Source organism: Rhincodon typus, chromosome 14 (assembly GCF_021869965.1).
Source record: "Rhincodon typus isolate 14 chromosome 14, sRhiTyp1.1, whole genome shotgun sequence".
Classification (NCBI taxonomy): domain Eukaryota; kingdom Metazoa; phylum Chordata; class Chondrichthyes; order Orectolobiformes; family Rhincodontidae; genus Rhincodon; species Rhincodon typus.
In genome coordinates, this window is record NC_063345.1 from 59,914,161 (window position 1) to 59,942,101 (window position 27,941).

General features: G+C 42.6%; 1 protein-coding gene across 2 annotated transcripts; it reads left to right on the plus strand.

Annotated features, from left to right (window-relative positions):
* Positions 1 to 1,059: 1,059 nt before the first annotated feature.
* LOC109936646 (probable G-protein coupled receptor 174) lies at positions 1,060 to 27,670 on the plus strand. Of its 2 annotated transcripts, none has more exons than XM_020535241.2 (3): positions 1,060 to 1,453; positions 17,038 to 17,153; positions 25,497 to 27,670. In XM_020535241.2, the coding sequence occupies exon 3, from the start codon at positions 26,135 to 26,137 to the stop codon at positions 27,092 to 27,094; it is 960 nt and encodes a 319-aa protein (XP_020390830.1). In that variant the 5' UTR covers positions 1,060 to 1,453; positions 17,038 to 17,153; positions 25,497 to 26,134; the 3' UTR covers positions 27,095 to 27,670. The 2 variants fall into 2 exon arrangements, with proteins under 2 accessions (XP_020390830.1, XP_020390831.1); XM_020535242.2 differs by lacking the exon at positions 1,060 to 1,453 and adding an exon at positions 1,905 to 2,083.
* The last annotated feature ends 271 nt before the right edge of the window (positions 27,671 to 27,941 follow it).

A 27,941-nucleotide genomic window follows, 5' to 3' on the forward strand; every position in this document is an offset into this window, starting at 1 on the left:
GTCCATCTGATCAAGATCCTGTTATACTCTGAGGTAACCTGCTTCGCTGTCCACTACACCTCCAATTTTGGTGCCATCTGCAAACTTACTAACCATACCTCCTACTGTATTGTGATTGCTATTACTACGATGCTCCCTTACTATTGCTTCTCCTATCTGTTGTGACTCATTAACCATTAGAAATTGCAGCAGTGGTCCTTTTATGTATGAAGTTATGGAGTTATACAGCACAGAAACAGACCCTTTGGTCCAAATCATCTGTGTCAACCAGATATCCTAAACTGATCTACTCCCATTTACCAGCATTTGGCCCATATCTTTTATGGTCATTGTACCAAATTAGAAAGGTAGTCCTCATACCCGATATTAAAACTCAGAAATTAAAACAAACAACTGCAGATGCTGAAGGTCTGAAACAAAAACAGAAATTGCTGGAGAAACTCAGGAGGTCTGGCAGCATCTGTGGAAAGAGAGCAAAGTTAACGTTTTAGGTCAAAATGTTTTGTTCTCCAGTGTGCTTCCAGAACTGCTGAGTTTCTCTAGCAATTTATATTTTTGTTTCGGGTTTCCAGAATCTACAGGTCTTTATTTTGCAATTTCTGTTTTAAAACTCAATTCCCTACATCGTCTTGTTCTTTTTACTAAGAATCCTCGAAGGGTTGGTTGAAATCTCTCATAACTATTTGGATATTTTCTAACAGACCTACTCAGAGATGCTGTGACACTCTTCTACAGCAGGTGGGACTTGAACCAGGGACTCCTGCCTCAGAGGAAGGGACATTACCACCGCATCACAACAGCCCTATCTCATAACTATTACTGCAACTTACCTGGTAATATTTCTTCCTTCAGTTAGTCCACCACTTGCTGATACACTGTACATGTCCGGAAGAAGGATGCTTTCCCATCTTCTAACTCAATCCATATGGATTTAGTATCTATCTTATTGTCAATTACATCCTTTTATTCTGCTATTACGTCGACTCTGATCAGTGCAGATAGTCTCCCTCCCTTCCTCCCCGTTCTTCCTAAATCTGTTATCAACTGCCATATTTCGTTGAGAATCGTATTAAATGGAAAAGGCGAAGAAACAAAAAAAAAACCCTCTGCAGATTCTCAGAATTACTCATGCATTATTGAACATCCTACGGAGTTTTAACACGAACAGCTACAACTCTCTCTCTCTCTCTCGGTCCGCCTGCGCAAAGACCTTGTGGCGTTTTCAAAGTGAAACAATCCAGTCCCAGCTCCAACCTGTCAGTCGAACGCATCTCTTCAGAGGGATCAGGAGGACATAAGGTGCTGGAAGGATTTGACCGTCTGCTGACTGAGAGGTGTCTGGAGAAAGCACCGAGAGGGAGGCCAGTGGCCGGGAATAACAGAGACAGAAACCAGGGATACCGTTACACGTAGGAAGCAGAGTCTCTGATGAACAAACTTCACGCAGAAACTGGTAAGTTTTAGCGTGCACACACTGATGGGCAAGATGCACATTTTATTTGGTTCAACTCCTGTTTATTTCTGCAACACTTGGCCTTCCCCCTTACTCCGAATTAGGGAAATCTTGTTAGAAAAATGCTGGGGCTTCTTTTTTGTTTTCTCCTTCCTCTCTTTTTCTCTGTCTTTTACTTTCAAAAGCAGCCCAATCTAGTTTCATCCAACCGCATTTCCATCGCACATTGACACTAACACACACACACACACAACAAAAAAGGCGGAGGAACTTGTATGCCTGTGCAAGAAAAAAAAACACGCATTGAAGACAAGTCGTGTCAAAAGCAGGAGAGAAAATTTTAAAAAAGTCCCCTTTTCTGCCGAGGAGCTGAGCAGCGACTGAAACTGCCGGCTCCCCCGGTGTGAAATGAAAGCCCCGCAGCTTCTTCATTTACATGAAACCGCCACTCGTATGAGCCGAGTGGAAAGCCAACAACATCAAAAAAAGGAAATAACTCACTCGGCTGTGCTCCACTCAGAACCACAGCCCCCTGTTGTTGGTGTCAAGTTGAAATACACAGCGTTTGTTGCAACCTGCAGGTCAGGCGTTCGGTGAGCCTCTGTTTCTCTGTGTGTATACCTCAGGTCGGTAAGTGCCTTTAGTTTTGAACATCGAGGAAGCTTCAAGTTTCGAGATTTGGAATAATCTTAACTGCACTTGGGTGAAGTGGTCTTCAAGGAGGCTAGGTTAGGTACGCGTTTAATTAAGTGATGCAATGTCGCTCCTTCTTAGATTTGCCTTGGTGTGGATTTGAAAATCTAATTTTCTTTTTAACAAAGAAGGCGGCGTTTGCACGCAGTTAGCTGTGGGCTCCACGCTTTGCAGCGAAACCCGTCAAACTGTGCCCACTCCAATAAGTAAATAATTACCAACCGAATTCCTGAATGGAGTTGTTTCGGAGTGACTCCAGGTTTATCAAGAGAAAAGTCGAACGATTAATGGCTAACGCCGGGGTTTAAAGAAATTCAGGGCACAGTGTGTGAAATATTCAGTTGATTGATAGTTGCCTTTTGCTTAGTAAGATATAACGAGGAAGTGACGCTGAGATCATTGAGTTATCACTCAAAATTTACCCAAAATTTATATTTAGCCTGGTTCGATTGCATTGAATAACCCAATTGGGTGAGGACAGGTCGGAGGGAGTATCCTGTATACATACCAGGGTCATTGAATTCTGCCACATCATGTTGTCGTTTTAAGAAGTGCCTGAAATCATTATGTCTGTGTATAGTCCTTTTCTATGGAGTGTACTATCTGTTTTAGCATCTTAGCTTGGTGGGACTGAATCACATTTTGTAGTAAATGTCTGGCTGTAGTCCCTTCAGGTTAGGCAATATAACTATTTTGAAGTTAAGAGGCTGTCCCCTGAACCCACTTCAATATTTGTAGACGACATTCCCCACCCCCAACAGAATTCGAAGCTTGGCCTAGATCCTTGGTCAGGTTGCATCTGGAATATAGCATCTAGGTTGAAGGATATACTGGCGTTGGCAGAACAGGTTCGGCAGAGTGATACTAGGGGTTGAGGAGTAAGTCATGAGGATAGATTGAGCTGTCATGTATTCTTTTCAGTATTCTGTCAAAGATTGATGTACGATCTAAGCCAGGTTAGGATCGACTAAGTAAGGGTGTAGAAAGCTCCTCTTTAGCATAGTGGTTAGTATTCTTGCTTATCACTATGGGGGAGATCAGCCTTCAGTTCCCTGATGGGGAATAGCTGATTTCTGTGTGATAGACTGTGTGCACGTAAAGGTATGTTATTTAGTTAGGGCTGTTGTGACAACGGTAGTGTCAAAGAATCATACAGCATGGAAACAGACCCTTCAGTCCAATCAATCCATGCCGACCATGTTCCCAAACTAAACTAGTCTCACCTACCTGCATTTGGCCCATATTCCTCCAAACCTATCCTTCTCATCTACAGTACTTACCCAAATGTCTTTTAAACATTGTAACTGTACCCAAATCCACCACTTTCTCTGGAAGTTCGTTCCCCTCATGAGCCACTCACTGTAAAAAAAAAGCTCCTTGTGTCTTTTTTAAATCTTTCTCCTCTCACCTTAAAAATATGCCCCCTAATTTTGAACTCCCCCACCTTAGCTAAAAACACCTGCCATTCACCTTATCTATGCCCCTCAGCCTCTGAGCTAGGATGCATAATTTCAAGTCCCACCTGCTCCAGAAGTATGTAATAACATTGCTAAACAGGTTGATTAGGAAACAACAATAAGTAAGGCTGTTGAGGAATCTGGTGATAAGGCAGTTAAATGAAGCTGAGGTAGAAATCAGTCACACTCTAATTGAATGATCGATCACTTTCAAAGGTTTGAATTACCTCTTCCTGTTACTATGTTGTACAGATTTTTCAAAAATCCATATCCACCCATATATGGCGCATTCAGACATACATGCTGAAAAACAGAAATAGAAGTACCTCTGGTCAAAATCATTTAATCTTTTATAACTGAAGCAAAGCAAATGAGAAAACTTAGTTCAAATTTGGTTAACAATGAAGCTGACTAAATAGCAGTCCATTATCTCACAAAACTACCTTTGTATAAGCTTCACCAAGTAAAAGAAAGTACACTTCAGTAAATCAATAATTCTCAAATAATGTTCACTTAAGGTTGAGTGAGTGTCTGAGCAGACCGCAAGTCAAACTGTTTTGAAGAAATTACAAATTGCACATCAAAACAAGCAACAGACTGAATATTACTGAGAGATATGCCTCTGAGTTTCAGTAACGTTCAAGTTCCATACCACCAAGCAATTGTTTGTGTAGTTAAGAAAGGGATTCATGTTAGAATTTATCCAATTGTAATCTTTTTTCAATTACCGCACAGATATAAGTGTAATTCAGCCAAGTCAAAACAGGTCAATCAAAAGAGGTTTGGAAATACTGCAATGTTAAAATTTCACTAACACTGCGTGGGAAAATGTTCAGTTTCTTGGAAGCACATCTTCTAATTGTGCATGGGATTCAAAGATGGAAAGACTGTTTTCTGTTGTTTTATTCGCAAAATCTTTTTACCATTTGGCCCTTTGAACTCTCTTCTGTTATGATTATTCTGAGCTACATGTTCATCATGCCACATGATTAATGTTCACCATTGTCAGTACCACATTTCACTCATTTGATATGTTAGCATAAATTGGAGATGATAAATCAACTAGCTTCAAAGAGCAAGATCCATGTAAATGGAATTATCAGGGGACAGTTTATCCATTACAAACATAATGGACATTTTGATTGAAAATGAAGATTATGGACAAAGAATTACATGATATAGATATCTAATATTCTATCAAATGCATCTGACTCATTAATGCTGCCTTAATAAAATAACATTTGGAACAGCACTGTCAGGTCTTCATCATCTAATTGAATAAAAGAAAATAAAGTATATTAGTATTCCGGTCAGATTGGCACAGATTTAATGTACGTAAAGTTTGTATTAAGGAGAACAATCTTATACAGTAGAGAGAACAGGATGATCATCAAAACTAATAAATTCTCATTGGATGTATTCAAGACTGTAAAAAAAAACTTCAGAGCTAAGCAAAAACAAAGTTCAACATTGGCAAATAGTGATATGCTTACTTATCGCTGTGGAATGACTGTAAATACAAACAATCAACTGGACTTCAACTGTTGATGGTAATGGAAAACAACAATAACAGTTGGATGGGAGTTTAAATAGAGTCATATTGAATGTCCAAAACTTTGAGAATTTAGTGGCTTCAGATTCACACTGTGTTAGAATGAGTAAAATAAACTGGAAAATCATGTCAATTTCAGATCACAGGCATACTGTCACAGGAAGGAAAGCAAAAAACAATTAGACCCTTCTATTTCAGGAACTGAGAGAATTGAGAGATCACCAATCCTGAGGTGCTGATCTGCAACTCTCCTCTATAATTGACCAGAATGATATTTGCAAAGGTATTAATACAAATCCATAGCTTATTTTCCATGTCAAAGGTTAGTCAAGTACTAAAGAAAATAAATCAGCACATCAAAGGTGGGTGGCATAATTCAACCAATAAATTTGAAACAAAAATCAAGTTTTAAGGTATCATATTTTTAATGTCTTTATTCCATAGTCTACCTACGTCCTATTATTGATCAAAAAGGATATGTTTTCCCAGGTTGCATAGCCTAAATTTAGTAGCAACTGAGCGAAACCCCAGAAATACATTGCTGAAGTGAGGAGCTGGTTATGATAAAATTGGCACCAACATTCAAGCACTGTTTGACTAATGTTCCTATCTTTGTAATCACAGCTGAAACAAATGGTTCACTACACACATTAAATATGTTCTCTGAGCACTATCATATCTTTCTGTCCTCCTTTTTATAATTAAGGGTGCATTTAGACACTATCTTCTGTGAAACTAGAATGATTCCTGCTTTACAGCAACGTGACAGACAGCGCAAGCTGAAATTCCCCTGGGTGTTTGTGGGCGGAGGGCAGAATGAAATAGGTATGGGAATTTGGAAGTACTGGATTTTCACCACCTTATAAATGCCTGTAGAAGTGGGTGAGATCTTGCATTCAACCCTCTTTCATTAACAGCTTTTATTTGTTGACTGTCTGGGACATTCCCCATCCACCTAGCACTCCTGTTTGCTCAGTGGGTGAGTGACTGCATTGTGTGCTTGCTAAAAGTCCTAAAACATAAAGAGAACAACGGTAACCAATTCTGGTCGAATTCCTGCATTGCTCCGTAAAGAGAAAAAAGAAAATTAGAGCCTTGAGCTCCCTCACTCAGATTGGCAGGACACTTGATCAAATTTCCAGGCTGCCAGCGGAGTGGGTGTCTCGATTATATTGTATAGATGTATGGCACCCCACCCTAGATATCGCAATGGCCCAATCCCTGGATTTTCAGCTGGGATTCTGACCAATGCTGACAGAGATCCTGCCACTGCTTCAGTAGAGCGTCTAGAAAGCATGGGCTTAATATAGTTCAATGAAGCTGATATATGTGTTCATGTTAGAAACACCACAGTTCTCAGAGTTGAGCAGTTTTCAGCATGCTGATACCAATGGGATAAGTTAAGCAGAGCCATTGGAAGATTATTTCAGATGTCTCAATTAATTCCCCAACGAGCAGTCTTTCCTATGGATAACGCTAATAACTTGGTAATATTAGCGTTTACAAAACTATGTGTCATAACATTGCATTGTCTCCAGCGCATGCTAAGTCAGCTCCATGTTTGATACTTCCAAAGGTGAGTTAGCTCTTCAATCTGAAACCAAACTGGGACAGTGATTCAGACCCAGTCTGGTTGCTCCTGTGAATTCATTGCAATGAACTCTTCAAGCTGCTTGGTTCTGGCAAAATGAAGGAGACAAGTAAGAGATTGCAAAGACTTTTTGGGAGCCAAAGATTGCTAAGATTATATCTTGATTCAGTATGGTTCCAGGTTTTATATTTGGCTTTTAAGTAAAATTGAAACCTAAAGGGATAAAAGCGAAGTTAGCAGACTGGGGACAGAACTGGCTACAGGATAGAAAACAGAGTTGAGGTGACTGGCTGCCTTTGTTCTGGAGGGACATATACAGTGGAGTTCCCCAAGGTTCGATACCAGGACAGAAAGTGTTCAGCTTGTTCGGCAGCATCTGTGGACAGAGAAACAGAGTTCCTGTTTTGAATCCTTTGTGACTCTGCTTCAAAACTGGGTTCCAAGCTCCAAATCAAACCCAAAAAGTTAACTCTGTTTCTCTTTCCACACTTGCTGCCAGACATGCTGAGTTTCTCCAGCACTCTGAGTTTCAATTTAAGATCTCTAGCATTTGCAATATTTTGCTTTTACTTCAGTGCTAGGATCACTTCAACTTTCAGGGTATGCATTAATGATTTGGACATAGGGTACAGAGCACAATTCCAAAACTTGCAAAGGGTTCAAAACTTGCAGGAGTAGTACAAAGTGAGGAGGATGGTGATAGACTTCAAAAGGATATTGTGGCTGTTAGAATGCATGGACACAGGGCAAGGCAAATTCAACACCCAATAATGAGCGGGGCCATGCTGTGATAGAAAGAATGAGAAGAGACAATCTAGGCTAAGTAGTGCACTTTCAAGTGGAGTGCAAGAAGAGAGAAACTGTTCATATTTGTATACAATTGTTTGACTGTGACAGCACAGGTTAACAAAGCCTATGGGCAGCATGGTGGCACATTGGTTAACACTGCTGCTTCACAGGGTCAGGTACCTGGGTTCACTTCCACCCTTGGGTGACTGTCTGTGTGGAGTTTGCACATTTTCCCCGTGTCTGCGTGGGTTTCCTCTGGGTGCTCCGGTTTTTTTGCCACAGTTCAAAGATGTGCAGGTTAGGTGGATTGGCCATCGCTAAATTGCCCATAGTGTCCAGGGATGTGTAGGCTAGGTGGGTTAGCCATGGGAAATGCAAGGCTACAGGGATAGCATGAAGGGTGGAGGGTAGTGAGTCTGGGTGGGATGCTCTTCAGAGAGTCGGTGTGGACTCGATGGGCCAAATGACCTGCTTCCACACTGTAGGGATTCCATAATTCATATGAATCCTGGACATTACAAGTCAAGGCATTGAATACAAAGATCAGGAGGTTGAATGTTTGGACTGAGCAGCATATTTGCTGGAGTTTTCTGGGCCCTGTAATGAGGAATGCATCAAAGTTAGATTCACAAGAGGCTGGTAGGAAGATGTTATACTATGATAATCCACACAGTGACTTGAGCCAATTAATTTACTAATTGAAGCCAATTTTAGGAATTTTGTTTTTAATTTTGCCAGCAGTGCAGGGTTCAGTACCAGGGTCCTACTAGATATCTGAAGGCAGCCAGCATTTGCCGGTGGTCATAGTGTTAGCCAGGGATAGTGTTGCCTTGGATAGGAAGATAGAGCAGTTCAGGTATGGGACATCACTGCCAGGGGTGAGGACTAAGGTGCCAGCACAGCAGGGTTGGTGTGGGGCATCTGGGAACTGATTCAAATGGTGAGGAAGAGGGTGTAGCTTAGGTAGCGTTGAGAAGCTGCTTGGTAATAACTTCTGTTGACTGCAGTGCTCATCTGCCAAGGGCATTGCCACAGGAGGAACCAATGCCAAGCCAGTGCATCAGTGAGAGAATGCTGCAGCTACAGGCAGCAGGAAAGCATTAATCTCAAGGCCAACCTGAGCGGTCAGGAAGGAGAAGGGTGCAGAGGGTGCTGCCAGTAGCCGCCTCCTAGGATATCATATCATTGAGGCCCTACAGTGCAGAAAGAGGCCATTTGGCCCATTGTGTCTGCGCCGACCCTCCAAAGAGCACTCCACCCAGACCCACCCCCTCCCCAAAACCCCACATTTCCCCATGGCTAACCCACCTAACCTACACACCCCGAGAGACTATGGGCAGTTTAGCATGGCCAATCCATCTAGCCTGCGTGTCTTTGGACTTTATGAGGCAACCAGAGCACACAGAGTAAACCCACACAGGCACGGGGAGAATGTGCAAACAAGCCCAAGGCTAGAATCGAACCCGGGTCCCTGGTGCTGTGAGGCAGCAGTGCTAAACAGTGAGCCACCCCATCTATCATCAGAGGACAAGCTGGCTTCAAATACCAAAGCTACAGGACACTGAGGATTGCACCATTCTGGGTGGCCATTACAAACCTGTTTGCCATGATGGTGGACAAATTGTCTCCAATGACGATGTTGGATACCCAATGCCAGTGGTGCTGAAGGTTAGCATATTTCTAAACTACTACACCGTTGGATCATCCAGTGACCTGCTGGAACCCTGTGTGATAGCTCCCAGTGAGCTGTATATTGGTGGATGACGGCAGTGACCAATGGCCTCTTGAAGGTGGTCAGGCAATTATTATTACAACGAAAATCCTTATTGCACAAACCTGAGAGGTCCATCTGTTTCAGGGCCATCACTAGATAGCCGCAGCTTCACAGTGTGAATGACTCCATTCTGTGTCAATTTCTAATTCCGTAGACTAGCCAACAGTCTTCATCAACACCAAGGGCTTCCATTCACTCCATGCACAATTTGTCTTCAGCTATCGCTATCAGATCCTGAAGATGTGCATGGTTTCTAGAAGCAGCCATCATGCCTGTGTATTCAGGCCATTTCCAAGTACTAGCCTTATCAAAAATAAGCTGCACATTTTGGTGGACACTGGGAGACAAAGGCTTCCCAATAAAGAGATGGGAACTTCCTGTTGTGAGGATCCCACACGGTGCAGAGGAGAGGTTCAACGCTTGGCATGGGGCAACCTAAGTGAGTATCAAGCAGGCCATTTGTCGCTTAATGTTGTGATCTAGGTGCCTTCATCGCCTGGGGTGGAGATCTTCAGTAGGCTCCAGCGAGGTCCTTTTGTATGGTGGTTTTGGGCAGTGATGTGCAACCCGGCACTACAGAGGGCCAGGCAGCTCGTAGAAGAATGTAATGCTTCCTGTGATATTGTGGATGTGGAAGAAGCTGCTGACTGGTCAACACCTCACTAAGGGACCCAGGAGTAATGTGATGGTTGGAGCAGAGGCTCAGAACATTGCAGGCACCTCATGCTACCTGACCTTTCCATTTCAGTAAAGTGTTGCCCTTCTGCTGCACTATTGTCATTCTCCTTCGTTTCCTGCTCCATTGCCCCAGTAAACGCTTCGATCCCCAGCATGGGGAAATCGACGGCCACGTGTGGTATGGTCCCTCCCAACTTGCCTGGTGTCAGTCGGGGGGCTCCTAAGGTTCTGGAGAATGACAAGTAATGGAAAGGATTTAATCGCAGAACACAGAAGGCTGAGGAAGAAGACCTGCTGTCTTTCCTGAACAGTCTGGAGTAAAGTCTGCAGGGAGACCTACTGGGACCACCAGAGATCTTCCTCCTGACGGCTTCCTTCCTCAGGGCCTCAGTGGGCTTGCTATAGTCAGGAGCAGGGCCTTCTACAGAAACAGTGCTGTTTAAAGGCAGCGGACTTCCTCCACCAGCAGCTACGACACTCCATGTTTAAAGAATGCTGGCTGCCCTATTAATATAGCGCCAGAACCTCTCATACCATCACTTGATGTTTCATGATCTGCCTCGCTGCCCTCCCAGCTGGCCGGCCACTCTGCCTACTGCCGATTAGTTGGCCGGCCAACTTTTGTACTGGATCCTCCAGGTCTTGCAAAGCAACAGCGGCATCCACGTTCAGTCTCAGGATCTCCAGACTACCCAGCAAAGCCCTCAGAGAGAAAATAACAAACTTCAAAATGAATGGGCTGGTCATACTGGAACTCCAGTTTGAAGTCATAAGATGGATTGGGGCAGTATGAGTGACTTGTAAGGATTTTCCTTCCGGGATTATGTCTAATACTAGATGTCACAATTAAGGAAAGACATGAAAGCTCCTGAGAGGTGTAGAAAAGATCTTTTCAGATGGCTTGGGGGATTTCAGTTGCAGGACGTGCAGGAGAAGTTGAGGTTATTTTCCTCACAGCAGAGAAGGCTAAGAGGAAATTTAATGGAAGCGTTAAAAATCATGAAGAATTAATAAGCATGAGTCACCAATTTAGGCCGATTGGCAAAAGGACTGATGGTGACGTAAACCTCTTATGTACTTTGAGTAAGTTAGGTTCGGAATGCACTCCCTTATGGAGTGGTGGGAAAAGATTCAACAATAGCATTCATAAATGAATTGGATAAACACTAAGGAGAAAAATGCAGGGATACAGGGATAAGATTGTAGGGGAGTGGAACAAATACTGTTCTTTAAAAGAAACAGCACTGTCTTGACATCCTGAATGACTTCCTTCTGTTTCCTGCTTTCGATAATTCTGTGCGAGTTCAGTTGCCTAACTGTTTATAGTCTGGCAATTTAATTTTGGTCCTGGCTTAAAAAATGTGATTGTAACACCTCCTACCTCGCCCCACCCCTATGCTCCCATAATTATGGTCACAAAAAAAGTAATTCAATTCAATTAAATCATAGACAAAACATTTCTTATCCTTTCTGAAACATAATAATACAAACAGGAAACTGAAGTTGCAGCCAACTGTTTATAGTAAAGAGAAGACAGAAAGATCAGAAGGAGAGAAGGATCGATTGCAAGGACCAGTATCTTATACATGAGACAGTTGAAGTTAGACAGATGTTACAAGTCTGGAGATTGAGAGTAGAATCCACAGGGTACAGGGTAGCACAGACATCATTTGTTATTCTGTAGATTTAAAATCTGATTTTCAATGTACTAACTTGCAAAATGAGCTTGTGGGCACAATGTAAGTGAAAGGTGACAAGAATTTTTTTTTAATGACCAGGTCATGGAATCTACTGGAAGAGAAGGGAAATAACCTAAACCAATTCTGGAACAAGACTTGGTGCTAATTGGATATGTGGAGATTTCTGATTGCTTGCAAACTTTCTAACTTGTTACAATGATGTTGGGCCCCTGATATTGCCCCCTATGCAGAGGAGAGATGAGATTTTTTTATGAAGTGAGATGATGTGTAATGGTAGGAGCAGATTCAGTCACGACCTGCAAAGGGAAATCGGATAAATATTTGAAAGCCAAAACCTTGCAGTGTCATGGAGAAAAAGTGGATGAACGGGATCAACTGATGATCTTTTTCTGAAGATCTGCCACAGGTTTCTTCTATGCTGTAAGATCCAGTCATTCCAACTATGCAGAGCAACATATTTCATTTTTAAAACGACAACTTTGCCTTCATCATCATACCCCTGATTTCCAATTTGAGAAGATATGCAATACAACAAGTGATTACAACATAGAAGGCAAACGGAATATTGTCATTTAGTGCACGGGAAATGTAATATTAAAACAAAGGGAACTAAAAAAAAGAACTGCAGATGCTGAACGTCTGGAAAAAAACCCAGAAATTGCCAGAAAAACTCGACAGGTTTGGCGAGAAAGTGGAGTTAATGTTTCACATCCCATGACCTTTCTTTGGAAAGCTCCTAATCTGTATATTCATTTGTTCTTATTACAGATGCTGCCCAAACTGCTGAGTTTCTCCAGCAATTTTTGTTTTTATATGAAAAACAGGGAAGTTTTGCTATGGTTGAACAGAGCCTTGTTGGCGTCATGTCTGAAGTGGTCTGTGCATGGTTTCGATCTCCTTATTCAAGAAACAACGTAAATGCATTAGGTGTCATTCAGAGAATGTTCACTCAATTGATGCCTGCAATGGGTTGCTGCGATGTTAGCTTTGTTTGGATGGGCTGGGCTTGTATCCACTGATGTTTAAAAGCATAAGAGGTGATCTTATTGAAACATGTAAGATCCTAAAGGCACTTGGCAGGGTGACCAGTAAAATGAGAGACTAGAACGAGGGGATATAATTTCAGAATAAGGAGTCATTCGGTTAAAATGGAGATTAAGAGAATTATTTTCTTTCAGAGGGTTGAATGTCTTTGGAACTCTCCCTTCCCCTGAGAGCAATGGAGGCAGGGTCTTCAAATACATTTAAGGCAGAGGTAAATCAATTCTCATCTGACAAGGGAGTCAAAGACTACTGGGGATAGGTAGGAAAGTGTGTTGAGACTGTCGTAAAATCTGCCATGATCTAATTAAATAGCGAAGCTAGCTTGTGGAGCCAAATAGCCAATCCTGCTCCTAATTTGAATGTTCATCTATTTATATTACATAATAATTCTAACTTCTGAATAAATATTTTAACTAATAATGCAGGCATATCTCTTAAATCTAGGCTATCTCGCTTCATGAAAGTCCAAATTCTTAAGTTCAGATGATTAAGCCTGTATTTCTGCACATTGCATCAACCACATCCGTAGGGTCAAAATGCAAGTGTAACTTTTTATAGTGTAATCAATGTGTGGAACTCATAAATGTTCAGATATAATGCAGGGTCTTAGTTTATGTTCAATGATTTATATTCAATACTCAAAAACAAATGGTATAGAAAATACCTTGTCAAGTTCTGAAAAGTATAACAGATCTCCTAGTTTTAATGGTAAAATACAAAGTGTGAACATTCTGTCTTTGCAAAACACTTAAGGCAAAAATTCTGCTTCGTGCAAGAATTGATTTGTAAATTGCAGTTTGTGTATTTTATGTGGAATGTAAGCAGCAATATTGTGATATACTTGTGGGTGAGCCATTTGGAATATGGGACTGGTCACTTTTTGGCTCAAATTGTAATGCGTGCAGTTTTATTTATATGAAGGCGCAGTCTGACCCCTGTTTAAATCATATAGTGCTGGATCTGCAAGAGTAGTCATTAAGAGAAAACAGATTTTTACATAATGGAGTCAGTTCCTTGAAGGGTGGGAAACCTCCAGTTCATTTAAAAAAAAGCGTACGAGGAAAAAGTTACTTTGATTTAAGTCACAGAATTGTTTGAGATAGAGCAGCGTGACATGATGCACTTTATTATAAAATCCATTTTTTATTTTTGTGTAGAGGAAGCAAGCAACGCAGATGTAAGTTATTGAATATTAGTCTGTTTGTTATAATTTCCATCCTTACTAACCTCCTTTGTCACTGACATTTTCCCATAGGATGTGCGTGAATTGGATAAACAAATAAACACTGCATTTGCACTTACGCATCACAGTTTGCTTGCTTGGTACCTGCATTGATTTCCTGTGGAATAATTTGCCATGCATTTCCCCACTAATTTATAGATAGAGCTCATGTTCAATGACGTAAAATCATCTGACTGCTTTTAACAGCAGAATTTATGACAGTTGCAAACTAGGGGAAGGCAAAGATAGTCTTTTATGAGAGAAGGGTAAGATTATAATTTTTGTCACTTTGCCTTTTGTCACTATTGAGTAGCTGTACCAATATCATATTAATGGTATTGAATTTGTCTGCTAATGTGTATATTTAATATAATGAACTTATCTGTTAATGTACATGTTAACATTGAGAAATTCAGTTCTATTTTCTCTGAAAATGGCTGTAAGATGATAAGATGTAAGAATAGAAGTAGGCCATTCGGCCCATTCAGACTGCCCTGCTATTTAACGAGATCATGGCTGATCTTGGTAATCCTCAACTCCACCTTCCTGGCTTTTCCCCATAACCCTAGATTCCCTTACTAAATTAAAATCTGTCAGCCTCAGCCTTGAAAATACCTAAGGAGCCTAATGAATGCTTTTGAAAATACGACTGATTTGACGGTGAGTTTGAAGAAACTGTTTCCACTTACGGGTCAGCCCAGAATGAGTGAGGTAAAATGTAAGATAATTACTAACAGGTCGAGTAAGTCATTCAGAAGGAATTTGTTTAATAGCAAGAGCAGTGAAAATGTGGGACTGCCTGTCACATGGTGTTAGGGCTCAGGATTGAGGGGAACACATGAGCTAAACACAAGGGCCTGTTCTCCAGAGTGGTGGGAAGTGGGGGTGGGATTATTGGCCATGTAGCAGCACTCAAAACACAGGGAAGAGGAGGGAGAATTTGCCGCCAAATGCCAGGAAAAGTACAATCATGAGGGTGCGTAAGTGAAGTGGACAGAAGTGTTTCTTGCTGATAGAGTCGTGACTGAAGCAAAGCCAGAGAGCTGGGGCCAAGGTGAGAGTTCCTCAGGTTGACTGGTTGGGATGAGATGCGGGTGGGGGGAGGTTGTAGTGGAAAGTGGAGGGAATTGACAGAGCGGGAGGCTGTAGCAGTGGATGGGGTCAATTGAGAGAGTTTGGGGGAGGCTGTAGGGATTGAGTGGGGTAGTTGCGAAACAGAGGGGGATCTGCAGGGATTGGTGCAGGAGGTGAGGGGGAGGGACTGCCAGAGACTGGAAAGGGGGTAAGAGAGAGAGGGAGGGAGGGGGCGAGGCTGCAGGAGTTGGTGTGGGGAAGCAAAAGAGGGAAAATGCTGTAGTGGTCAGTGGGGGGTGGGGAGGAGTGAGACAGGGAGACGGCACAGGGTAAGGGTAAAGAGAGAGGGAGGGGGTGGGGCAGTAGAGAGGAAGAGGGGAGGGTTCAAGGAGGGTGAGAGAGGAAGGCTGCAAGAATATAGAATGGAGCCTGGAGGGGATGTGGGAGAGGGAAAGAGGTGACAAGGGGTTGGGGGAGTAGAAGGGGGAGCTGCAAGGTTAGAGAATTCTTTTAAACCAGTCCCCAAAGGAATACGTGGCTAACTAGGAGTCAGGAAAGCTGGATATTAATGAGGCTATGATTCCATTGCAAACGAATTTAGCATCTAAGGTTGTATATTTTCAGGAGCTATGATATGGATGGCAGGGAAAACTTTCGGATACTGTTGTCATGAGCATTGTATCAATTCTTCAATTTAATTCTGGCATACAGTGAAAAGTGTAGTAATTGCTTGGTTAAAAAAATTCAAGTGTTGGAATATGTGATGGAACACATTAGCTATGACCTCATCAGTCTGTGGAAGGTGTGTTTAGGGTAATGGCTTTTTGGCTCCACAAGTCTGTCACATACTTTGAAAAGAAACCTAAATTGCTTCAAACTGATGATCTGTAGTCTTGTACCAATTTAATACTAAGGAGCGCAAAAAATTAATGCTTTCATTTTGTGTTGTAACTTTAAGCTCAGTGGAGTGTTGGTGATTATTGAGGGTATGAACAAATTCTTCTAATTCTGCTTCTGTGTGAATCCAAGTACCCGATGCATCAACACACAAACATGAGATGTTGTCCTTCTGTAAATGCATTGTTTACTAAATGAGTTAGTAAGCGTGAAATGGTAGCCTCAAATCAAGGGTATCTGTCAAGAAAATCTCAAAAAGAGCCCAGGGTGGAAGGAAAGGGGAGGTGGAGGGGAAGTGACCACCGTTTCAGTACTGGCTGAATACTGCAGTAGGCTGAGTTGCCTACTCCCGCACTTCATTCCTATGTTCCTAATGCTGATAGTTGAGCGGGGGAGGGAGGTTAAAAGTTGGAGTGAGGGGTGGAAATGAGGAGCCAAGGTCAGTGTCTTTCCTCCCTGGCCCTGCATGGTGTGACTGAAGCAAGTAGCATTGGTTCATTTCAGAAGAGAATTGATAAAAGAAAAAGTGCAAAGGAGGAAGAGGGAGACAGGGCAAGTTGGGAAGAGGAGATTAGCTTCGAAGGAACATGTTGAGTATAAACACTCATATAGGCGAGCCAAATGGACTGTTACAGTAAGTGCATAAACCATGTAATCTGTGTGCGATAAGGCAGTTGTTATAAGATCAGATGCCATGCAGATTCACCCTGAGATATGTGCTAGCCATCAAATTCAATAAAATAGTGACTGCTGTGATAGTGAGTCTAGATTTAGGTTTAGACTTTATTGTAACATGTACTCAAGTACAGAAGCACAGTGTAAAGTTTTGAATGTCACCGCACAGCGCCATCATAGGTACAAGTACCTAGGTACAAAACTTAAGAACAAGGTAGAAAGAAATAAGGAACAAAGTTAAAACATTACAGTCACTCTTAGAAGAGTGTTAAAAAACTAAAGAATTGAAGTTAAATGTTAAATATTACAGTCCTTCTTTGTATTAATTTGAAAAATAATTATGGCAAAAAGATGTAAAGCGAAATGATAGGACTATAACTGAATGACACAGTTTTGTTCATGTTATACTGTTATTTTTCTTTTCTGACATTCCCATAGATATCCAAGAGGTAGCACAGAGGAACACTGTACAATCAAATCCATGATCCTGATGACTAAGAAGTAAAATGAGTCAACAATGAATGTCAGGGTCAACAAAACCAAATCAATACTAAGTAAGTTTTATTGATAATTGGAATTTCCTGACTATGATTCACCGATTTTTCTATAGTTAGTATGGTGTCGTTCTTATGTTTTTTCTTGACCACATGGGTCATAGTTGCCGTAACAGTTTTGTCTTAAGTTGGAGAAAAGAAATGTTGGTGAATCGGCCAAAATAAGTTGCTTGCAAATTACTCATATCAAATGTAAATGATGGCCGAACCTCAGTAACCCATTATAGTAGAAGGGAGTTTCCCCATCCCTCCCCACTGAAAATAGAAAGTGAATATAATCAAGAGTGTCCAATTTTTGATGCAACTGTTGCCACTGTGATAATCACATTTATTTTGTGAATGTCCCTGACTAGCCCAGCATTTGTTGCCCATCCCTAAATGCCCTTGAACTGATTGGCATTTTAGGTTAACAGTTTGCTACAATGCTGAGAGTCTGGAGTCACATGTAGAGTCTTAGAGTTTTAGGGCATGGAAAAAGGCCCTTCAGCCCATCGTGTCTGCACCAGCCATCAAGCAACTTTCTATTCTAAGATAACACATGTGGAGCTGGAGGAGCGCAGCGAACCAGGCAGCATCAGAGGAGCAGGAGAGTTCACGTTTCGGGTCAGGACCCTTCTTCAGAAATATCCTAATCCTGTTGTCCAGCACTTAGCCTGTTGCCTTGTTTGCAACAGCAGTCCAAGTGCTCATCTAAATGCTACTTAAACATCTTGAAGGCTCTTGCCTCTACCGCCCTTTTAGGCAGTGAGTTTCAGAGATCAACTACCTTCACCGTGAAAAGATTTATCCTCAAAACCCCTCAAAACTTCCCGTTCCTAGCATAAATCTGTAGCCCATGGTTATTGGCTCCTGTATAAGGGGAAGAAGTTTCTCTCTATCTTTGCTGTTAATAACCTTATACACCTCATACAGGTCCCTCCTCAGCTTCCTCTGCCCTAAGGAAAACAACCCCAGACTACCTAGATTCTGTAAGTGTATCAGTCCAGCCTATTCTTCCTATAGCGTGGTGATCAGAATTGCGCACAGTCAAGTTGCTAGAGAACTATTGGCCTGCTCTCAGATTAGAGAGACAGAGAGAGAGAAAGACAACTGGTGGTGAGTTTAACCTGAGAGTCATCGCACCTCAGGTGAGGGACGAGGTTGACAAAGTAAGGTCTTCATGGTAACTTCAACTGGTGCACACAGTGTATTCCAGCTGTGTCCTACCTAATATTATATACAGTCCATCATGACCTCCCTGCTCTTATATTCAATGCCTCAATCAAAAAAGTCAAGTATCCCAAATGTCTTCTTAACCAACTTATTTACCAGTCCTGCTGCCTTCAAAGATCTCTGGACATGTATGCTAAGGTCCCCTCTAATTCTCTATACTTACTATGGTCCTGCCATCCAGTGGGTACTCCCCTGCCTTGTTAGTCCACCCAAAACCTATCACCTGAAATTTCAGGATGAAATTCCATTTGCTGCTGGTTCGTCTGACCAGCCTGTCACTATCTTCCTGTACACTAAGGCTATCCTCCACATTATTTACCATGCCATTAATTTTTGTGTCATCTGTGAACATACTGATCGTACCTCCTACATTCATGTCTAGATCATTGATGTACACAACAAACAGCAAGGGAGCCAGCAGCAAACCTTGCAGTACGTCACTGGACATGGATTTCCAGTCACAAAAATGCACTTCAATCATCAGCTGCTGCCTCCTACCGTTAAGCCAATTCCGATCCAATTTGCCAAATTGCCTTCTTTCACATGGGCTTCTAGCAGGTGACATGGTGGCTTAGTGGTCAGCACTGCTGCTGCAAATTGCCAGGGACCCAGGTTCAATTCCGGACTCGGGTGACCGTCTGTGTGGAGTTTACACGTTCTCCCTGTGTCTGTGTGGGTTTCCTCTGGGTGCTCCGGTTTCCTCTCACAGTCAAAGATATGCAGGTTAGGTGGATTGGTGATGCTAAATTGCCATAGTTTAGGTTAAGTGGATTAGCCATGGGAAATACAAGGGTAGGTTAGGGGGGGGGTGAGTCTGGGTGGGATGCTCTTTGGAGAGTTAGCATGGACTTGTTGGGCTGAATGGCCTGTTTCCACACTGTAGGGCTTCTGTGATTCCTAACCAGTCTACCATATGAGACCTTATGCATTTAGTCTACATCAACTACTTTACCCTCATCTGCACACCTAGTCAGCCCCTCAAAAATATCAGTCAAATTTGTTTGACATGAACTCCCCTTTACAAAGCCATGCTGACTATCCTTCATTAATCTTTGCCTCTCCAAGTGGAGATTAACTCTGTCCCTCAGAATATTTTCCAATAGCTTCCCTACCATAGATGTTATACCTGATGGCCTGTAGTTTCCTGGCTCATCCCTCCCACCTTTTATTGAATAGTGTTGCAACATTATTTGTTCCTTCAGTTCTCTGAAACCCCTCTTGTGGCTAGAGAGGATATGAAAATTACAGTCTGAGTTCCTGCAATCTCTTCCCTTGCCTCCCACAACAGCGTGGGATACATCTCATCGGGGGACTGACCCACTTTCAAGCCTGCTAAAACTTCTACAACCTCCTCCCTCCCAATGTTAAATTGTTCAGGTATACCACAGTCTCCCTTCCTGATTGTCTTTCTCTGTGGTGAATACAGATGCTAGGCACTGATTTAAAACCGCAGCTGTGTCTTCCTGCTCCACACACAGATTGCTGTTTTGGTCCTTAATGGGCCCTACTCTTTCCCTAGTTATTCTCTTGCTGTTAATATATTTTTAAAAAAACCTTTGAATATTCCTTAATGTTGCCAGCCAGTGCTTTTTCACGTCCATTCTTTGTTCTCGTAATTTCTTTTCTAAGTAACTCCCTGCACTTTCTAATTCCTCCAGGGCATGCAGGCCAGACCAGATTCCATCTCTGAAGGATATTAGTGGGATTCTGTAACAGTTGGTGAAAGTTGCCACAGTTAGCATTATGAAGACTAGCTTTATATTTCAGATTTATGACTTAAGTTTAAACTCCATGAGCTGTCTTGGTGAGATTTAACCTGGAAAGAATTCTAGATTACCAATCCAGTGATATTAACGCTAGATCACTGGCTCCTGCCCTCCTGTAAACCAGTGTAATACATCGCTTCTGATGTCCATCTGTACTGATTGTAACAAGGTCAGTGAGGCGGACCTCATAGAATATATGAGTTCTCTGATTGGACCAGGTTAATGGCCCCAATCAGGGAACTCATACTCTGTGAGGCCCACCTGGCTAACTTCATTCCAATCACTACATTGCTCCCCCTTTTAAGTCTGGGGAAGTAGGCCTGTTCTTCCACTTGTAGCCTGTAGAGGGGCATTTTCACACCGGGTCAGATACAGGCGGCACGTACCAGACCGCATAGCCTGCCCCTTGCGTCCAGAGTGTCTCGGAAGAAATTCATCATCTCCTTCAGGTGGTAAAGGCGTCGAGGCTGTGTCATCAGCCATGTCTGTCTCAGACTCCGAGGTTGCTTCAACGCTAGGATGGAGGGGAAGAACCCACGGGTTCTTCTGAGAGGCCAGGTAGCTTTTGCTCCTGCCCCATTTGCGGCTTATGAGGTCCATGTGCTTGACCAGGACTGTCTTATCTCCCTGAACTTTTGTACATCGCAGCACCTAACATTCGCGTTGACCATGCCTCTTACCCATGCAGGGCCATTTCCGTGGTTGCAGCACCAAACTTCATTCCCTGAAGCCTCTCTTGCTTACAGGAGTCTTGCGTCCCGCAATGGCATCCCTGATAGCAGTTCCATATCCACCCTGCCCTCCCCGTCACCCCCGCTCCCTACTGCAGGTCCAGGAAGATCAAATTTAAGCTGGTGCGGTGTCTTCTCCCCATTAGCAAAGCTGCTGGAGCTGTCCCTGTAGTTGCCTGATGGATGGTCCGATAATCAAATAGGAACCGGGACCCATTGCAATTGAGTGAAGCGGTTGCCTGTTTCTTTGAGCCTGCCTTCAAAGTTTGGACTGCTCTTTCTGCAGATCATTGAATGATGGATGGTATGGAGCTGTCCTTGTATGCTAAATGCCATTCGACTTTAGAAAATACTCCAATTTGGCACTGGTAAACGATGGCCTGTTGTCTGTGACCAACGCATCCAGGAGCCCGGGTATTGCAAAAGATGCTTGAAGCTCTTCTATCATAGTCTCCGTGTCGGACAGTTGAACTCTATGCGTGTCCAGCCACTTTGGGTAGACATCCACAATGACTAAGAACGTTGAGCCCATGAAAGGTCTAGCGTAGTCGACATGTAATGAAGCCCAGGGTTGACCTGGTCATTCCCACAAATATGGTAATTTCTGTCCTTGCTGACACTCTGGGCAGTGCCCCACCAATGCAGTTAGGTCTGCATCCAATCCTGTCCACCAGACATAAATTATGCCAACATCTTCATTTTGGACACCCCTGGATGACCCTGGTGGAGTTCAGCCAGTATCTGGCGGTGACCTTTGCTCAGGACAGTCACCCTTGCCCCCCCCATGATAAAGTGCTGCCCTGTACGCTGATCTCGTCTCACTGGATTCAGAAAGGTGTCAATTCTGGTTGTGATATGTCTTTGGTTTCCTCCATCACCACCAGCTGTTTTAGTTTTGCCAGGACAGGATATTTTTGCATCCACGGTCTGACTTTGTCAGCAGTGACTGGAAGGGTATCCAGAAAATTTAAAGCCAGAATGGACTCTTCCAGTGGTGGTACCACCGGGGGTGTACCCGCCAGTGGGAGGCAGTTCAAGGCATCCACATTTGCTACTTGGCCTCCCAGATGATGTTCCAACTTGTAATTGTACGCACTTAGAATGAGAGCCCAGTGCTCAATTTGACCTGAAGCTATGGATGGCATGGCCTTGTCCTTTTTCAGTAGCCCTAGCAGAGAATTGTAGTCTGTTACTATTACAAATTTATGTTCATAAAGGTATTGGTGGAGCTTTCTCACACCAAAGATGATCACCAAACCTTCCTTCTTTATCTAGACGTATTTGCACTCCGCATCAGCTAAAGTCCAGGAAGCAGACACTATTGGGCGTTAGTCTCCAATGGGTCAACTGTGAGCCAACCCTGATACCGTACGGGAAGGCATCGCATGTCAGGAGTAGATCTCGCTTGAGATCATAATGTGCCGACAAGTTAGACAATGATAGTTATAACACAGTATGGAGCTGGAGGAACACAGCAGGCCAGACAGCATCAGAGGAGCAGGAAAGCTGACGGTTCGGGTCGGTACCCTTCTTCCTGCTCCTCTGATGCTGCCTGGCCTGCTGTGTTCTTCCAACTCCATACTGTGTTATCTCTGACTCCAGCATCAATAATTCTTACTATCTCTGAGACAGTGATAGTTGTTTCTTCACTTCCCTAAGGTTACATCTTGGCCACGAGACCATTTCCAAGGCTGACCCTTTTTCAATAGCAGCTGTAAGAGTGCCAGGATGGAGGCCAAGTCACGTATGAACTTTTGTGATAATTCGCCAGCCCAAGGAAAGACCTAAGCTCCAGTACAGATGTGGGAGCTGGGGTACCTTTGATCACACTCACTTTATTTTCGATGGATGTAACCCATTCTTGTCCACTTTGTAACCCAATTAGGTCACTTGGGATGCCCAGAACACACATTTTTCACTTCGAAGACGTATGGCCACCATGGAGAAACGTCTGAGTTTGTCCAAGTTCTCTTAGTGCTCTTTATTTGTCTTCCCTGTTATTAGTATGTCATCCAGATAAATGGTGACCTGGGGTAGACCTTGTAAAACGTTCTCCATCATCAGCTGAAAAATTGCACAAGCTGATGATATCCCATATGGCAGTCTCGTGTATTGGTACAAACCCTTATGGGTACTAATTATAGCATACCTCTGGAAATCCTCTGGAAATTGGAGGTACACATGACTCATGTCCAGCTTCGTGAAGGACAACATCCACCCAACAGCTTTGCATATAAGGCCTCTCAGCCAGGCTTTTGGTATTTATCCAGTTGCGAGAAGCGGTTTATCGTTTATTTAAAATCCCCACAAAGGCGAACCAACTGATCGGGCTTTATAATCGGTATGACTGGTGCTGCCCATTCCGCAAACTGGTCTGGTTTGATGATTCCTTCACTTTCCAGCCTCTACTTTTGCCCGTAAGACAAATGGCACTGGGCAGGCCTTGCAGAATCATGGAATTGCTTCCTGGTCAACATGCAAGGTGGCCTTGGCTCCTTTGATTGTCTTGAGACCTTGCTGAAAAGACTTCTGAGTACTTAATTAAGATTTCACTCAGGCGGCCATCTTCTAATCCAAAAATGTGGAGCCAATCTAGGTGAAATTTTCTTAAACAATTTCACCCCATCAGGCTTGGGTTCAAGCCTTTTACTACAATTAGTGGGAACTGAACCAATTGGCTCTCATAAAAGACTGGAACGAAAGTTATACCCTTAAACTCTAAAGGTTTCCCAGTATAGGTTCCCCGGCCTAGCCGAGGTCTTATGCAAACTTAAGGATTGGAGCCCAGAGCGAATTTTATTAAGGACTGGTTCTGCAATCACTGATACAGCCACGCTGGTATCAACCTTCATTATAACCGGGTAACCATTTAACCAGATGTTTATTTTGATTGGTTCTGATTTGGATGTTGCTAAGCAATTTAACTGTGCCAAGCCAGATATAGGTGGGCTTTCCAGGGTGTGTACTGTCCTAGATACCAGGCTAAGAGTTCTCTTACTCAATTCAGGCCTAGTAGGACTCTTTTGCTGTCTCGAGTCCGCATACCAGCAACAATACAATGGCTTGTTGGCCCAGATCCTGAAGCAAATGTTAACTGTTTGACTTGGCTTGGTTTTGCTTTGGAGTTTTGCTGTGGGCTGACCTAGCGTCCCTCTGTTCAGGATATGTCCTGAGTGAGGCTGTGCGATTGCCTTCACTCAAGTGGTGTTTCCCAAGCTCAGTCGGCCTGTTGAGGGTGTCCACTTCCATCGGCATAACCCGCAGCTCATATGCTCCACTTGCTGCATTTTCTAATGATATAGCCAGCTGTAGTGCCTGTTTGAAATCCATTTGGGCTTCAGCTAGTAGGTGCTTTTGCAAGGTCACATCATTAATCCCACAGGCCAAACGGTCTTTTAGCATCTCATTAAGGGTTAAGCCAAAGTCACATGCCTCTGTCAGTTATCTTAACCTCGTTAAACGTCCAATATGGAACCCACTGATTTTTGAACTGTTGAGTAAAACCGATAGCGTCTCAGAATTAGAGGAGGCTTGTGGTTGTAATATTTCTTAACTAAATCCGGCAATTCATGAAGGTGCCTCAGGAAACGTTAGGCTCCTGATAACTGAAAAGGCTGTGGCTCCACAAGCCGTCAGGAAAATTACTCGTTGCTTTTCAACTACCCTAATGTCATTTGTCCAGAAAAAAATAATAATTCTTTTTACATTCTGAGCCCAGTCTTCAATGGCAGGATCGATTGAGTGAAGCTTCCCAAATAGTGGCACAATGCCAGAAATACTTACCCTAACTCAAACGTGACTGTTGCTAGCAAATTTCTTCAGGAGCATATTTTTTCGTGCGTCACCACTGAAATAACTCCACCGAGGCTGTTATCCCATCACCAAGTCACTCTTTATTTATATGTGCATAGTACTTGACACTGGTCTGGCTTCCTCAGACCCAACTCTCAGAGTGAACAGAACCTCTGACAGCTGGCTCTGAGGAAGCTGGACCAGTGTCAAGTACTGTGAATGTGTAAATAAAGGGTGACTTAGTGATGGAATACCGGCCTCTCTGCAGTTATTTCATCATCCTATCACAGATCCACTCTTTTCTTCTTCCTTTCCATCAGTGCTCCCTTCCGAACCCTCTTGTGGTTCTTACCTTGCCATCTAATTATACTTGCTTACAACTGGTAAATCTGTGATCTTTCAGGTAAAAGAATACCAACCTGAAACACTCACTCTGTTTGCAGTTCACGGATGCCTTTCAATAAATTTTGCTTCTTCCTTCGAAAGTTCATCATTGAGTGTATTCTGCTCAAGTTACAGTCTACTGAGGTGAAAGGCATTATAGAAATATATACTCTTTTTAATTAAAGTGTTGGACAATTAGTGCACCGAAAAATGGACATTCATTATAAATCTCAAAGCTGAACAAAGTCTATATAATCATTTAAGTAATGGTGTATTAATCTCCAAACATAAAGAACATGATTCTGAAGCCTCTCGTGTTGTTGCAGTAATCTATGTGTACACTTAACACTCAACAAATCCATGAATACAACAACAACGTTTAGTATAATTTCTGTTCAGGCAAGCAATGATCACTTGGGTTGAGCTTAATTTCTGTTTTAAATCTGTTCCTTTTCCAGAAAGCTAGCTTCGGAGAAACCTTTGTCAGAGCAGCTGAGAAGAGATTTGAAATGTGTTGAATAATTCTCTCTTATCTGAACCATCAACTGAATTTCGTATGGGAGTAGGTCAGAGGAAACGCTTCTAGACATTACCCAACACAGCTCTCACTGAATAAAGCAGAAGTGAGCTTTGCCAGCGGCAATATCACAAGAGAGAAAACACAGAGTATTCGTCTGAAATGTCACCAAGCGATAACCAAGAAGGAAAATGGGTACGAGAAGAGCACCATTAAGCAACAGTGGGGGTACATTGAAGGATATTCTTAGGCACCCACACCAAGCCAATGGCAAGAACTCATTAAATTCCGTACATCCATTTTGTCTCTGGGTTTTCAAACCCTACACATAAATATCAATTACAACCTGAGTTAGCATTGGATCATTTTCAACTTCCAATCAAGTTTAATCATTCAGAAAGACCAAGCAAATTGAAGAGTTGACATTGCTGGACTCAAAGATCTGAGAATTGGCTTTGTCTTAAAAATTTCCTCCATTGATTTTCTCCTCTTCCCAATCGCAGAATATATTTTCCCACATTTATAGCTCGTACACCCAGACTCAGCCCAATTCATTCTCAAGAAAAAGGTGATTGAAAAATGTCAAACGATTCATCCAGCTGCAGCGATGATCGGAGTACAACTAACTTCTTGTACGCCATCATGTACGCTATAATATTTGTGCCGGGCTTAATAGCTAATGTTCTGGCGCTCTGGGTGTTCCACGCTTATGTCAAGGAGACAAAGAGAGCAGTGATATTCATGATTAACTTGGCCATTGCTGACTTGGCACAGGTTTTGTCTTTGCCACTCCGGATTTTCTACTACTTGCACCAGGAGTGGCCTTTTGGCAGCTTTTTGTGCATGTTTTGTTTCTACCTTAAGTATGTGAACATGTATGCAAGCATCTTCTTCCTGGTCTGCATCAGCATTCGACGGTGCCTCTTTCTGATCCAACCTTTCAAATATAACGATTGTAAACGCAGGTATGACATCTATGTGAGTATCGTTGGGTGGCTCCTGGTGGGCGCCGCTTGCCTGCCCTTCCCGCTAATGAGGCTTGACACAAGAAACAGTTCCAGCAACTTCAACAGCTGCTTTGCAGACCTTCCAATAATCAAAATTGGTGTCCCTACCTCCATTGTCATGGTAACTCTGGCTGAACTAGGAGGCTTTGTGCTACCTCTAGTCATCACGTTGATCTGCTCTTGGAAAACCATCATGACCTTGCGAGAGAAGAACCCAGTTCTACAAGACAGTGGAGAAAAGAAGAAAGCCTTGAAAATGGTGCTGACATGCAGCATGGTCTTCCTGGTCTGCTTTGCACCATATCACATTACCTTCCCCTTGCATTTTCTGGCCATAACAGGCCGTATTGCAGACTGCTCCATCAAGAAGATCATACTGACCTTTCATCCAATCGCGCTGTGTCTAGCCAGCCTGAACTGCTGTCTGGATCCCGTTATATACTATTTCACAACAGACGAATTCAGGAGAAGACTGTCACGGCAAGAAATCTGTGAAAATGATATTCAGCTCAACTCCAAGGAATACGGTTGAAGGAAGTGCTGTGGATAATGTGTTCAGCATTCAGCTGCTTTGCAAAACTAAACATGAGCGACATGGAAAGTCTCCTTCTGTGTCAGCCTGACTGCCATGGTGTAAATTTTATTTTTCACTGTTATTTAGCCTATTTATATGATGTACTTGTATATGTTGTTTTTTTTTCTACAGTAATGTGAATCTTTACAATGGTGAAGAGTTTAAAAATACTTGTGTTAAGTGTTCTATTTTGAGAATTTTTCAGAGGAAAACCAAATGGGCTCAAAGAGTCGGCAGATCACATGTAGTGATCCCTCTGTTGCCCGGTGACGTGCCTTAAATAGATTTGCAGAGTGACATTTCAGTTCCGTAGTGACATTTCCACTTCCTACTTCAGTCATGATGGTCACCCTGAGTCTGCTGTATTAGAATCAAGCCGTAGGGGAAACACGTATTAGTTGGTTTAAAGTTTGATATTGACTTGACTGAAGACAGGTTTAAGAAGTCATTCAAAATAGGTATACATTACAGCCAATTATTTGAGCCCAGATATCTAAAATAAAATGACTTTGATTTTCTTTTTAAAGAAATCTATTTTCGTCTTTGCACCTTTTTAAAATCTTTTTCCATTGTGAAACAATTCATTCTCTCATAAAGCAATGGTTCGGCACCAAACAATCATTAAGTTATGCACACTAATGGAAACACAGTGCTCCAGGGTGAATATCCAAATATTTAAACCAGAATCAGTTACAGAATCTTGGAGTTGAGAATCAGGGCTCCATTAAAAGGATGGGTCTTTATTGGTGATGCGTCCTAGTATCAGGAGAAAAGCTGCTACTCCTCCGTTGAGCTTTTCCCAGCT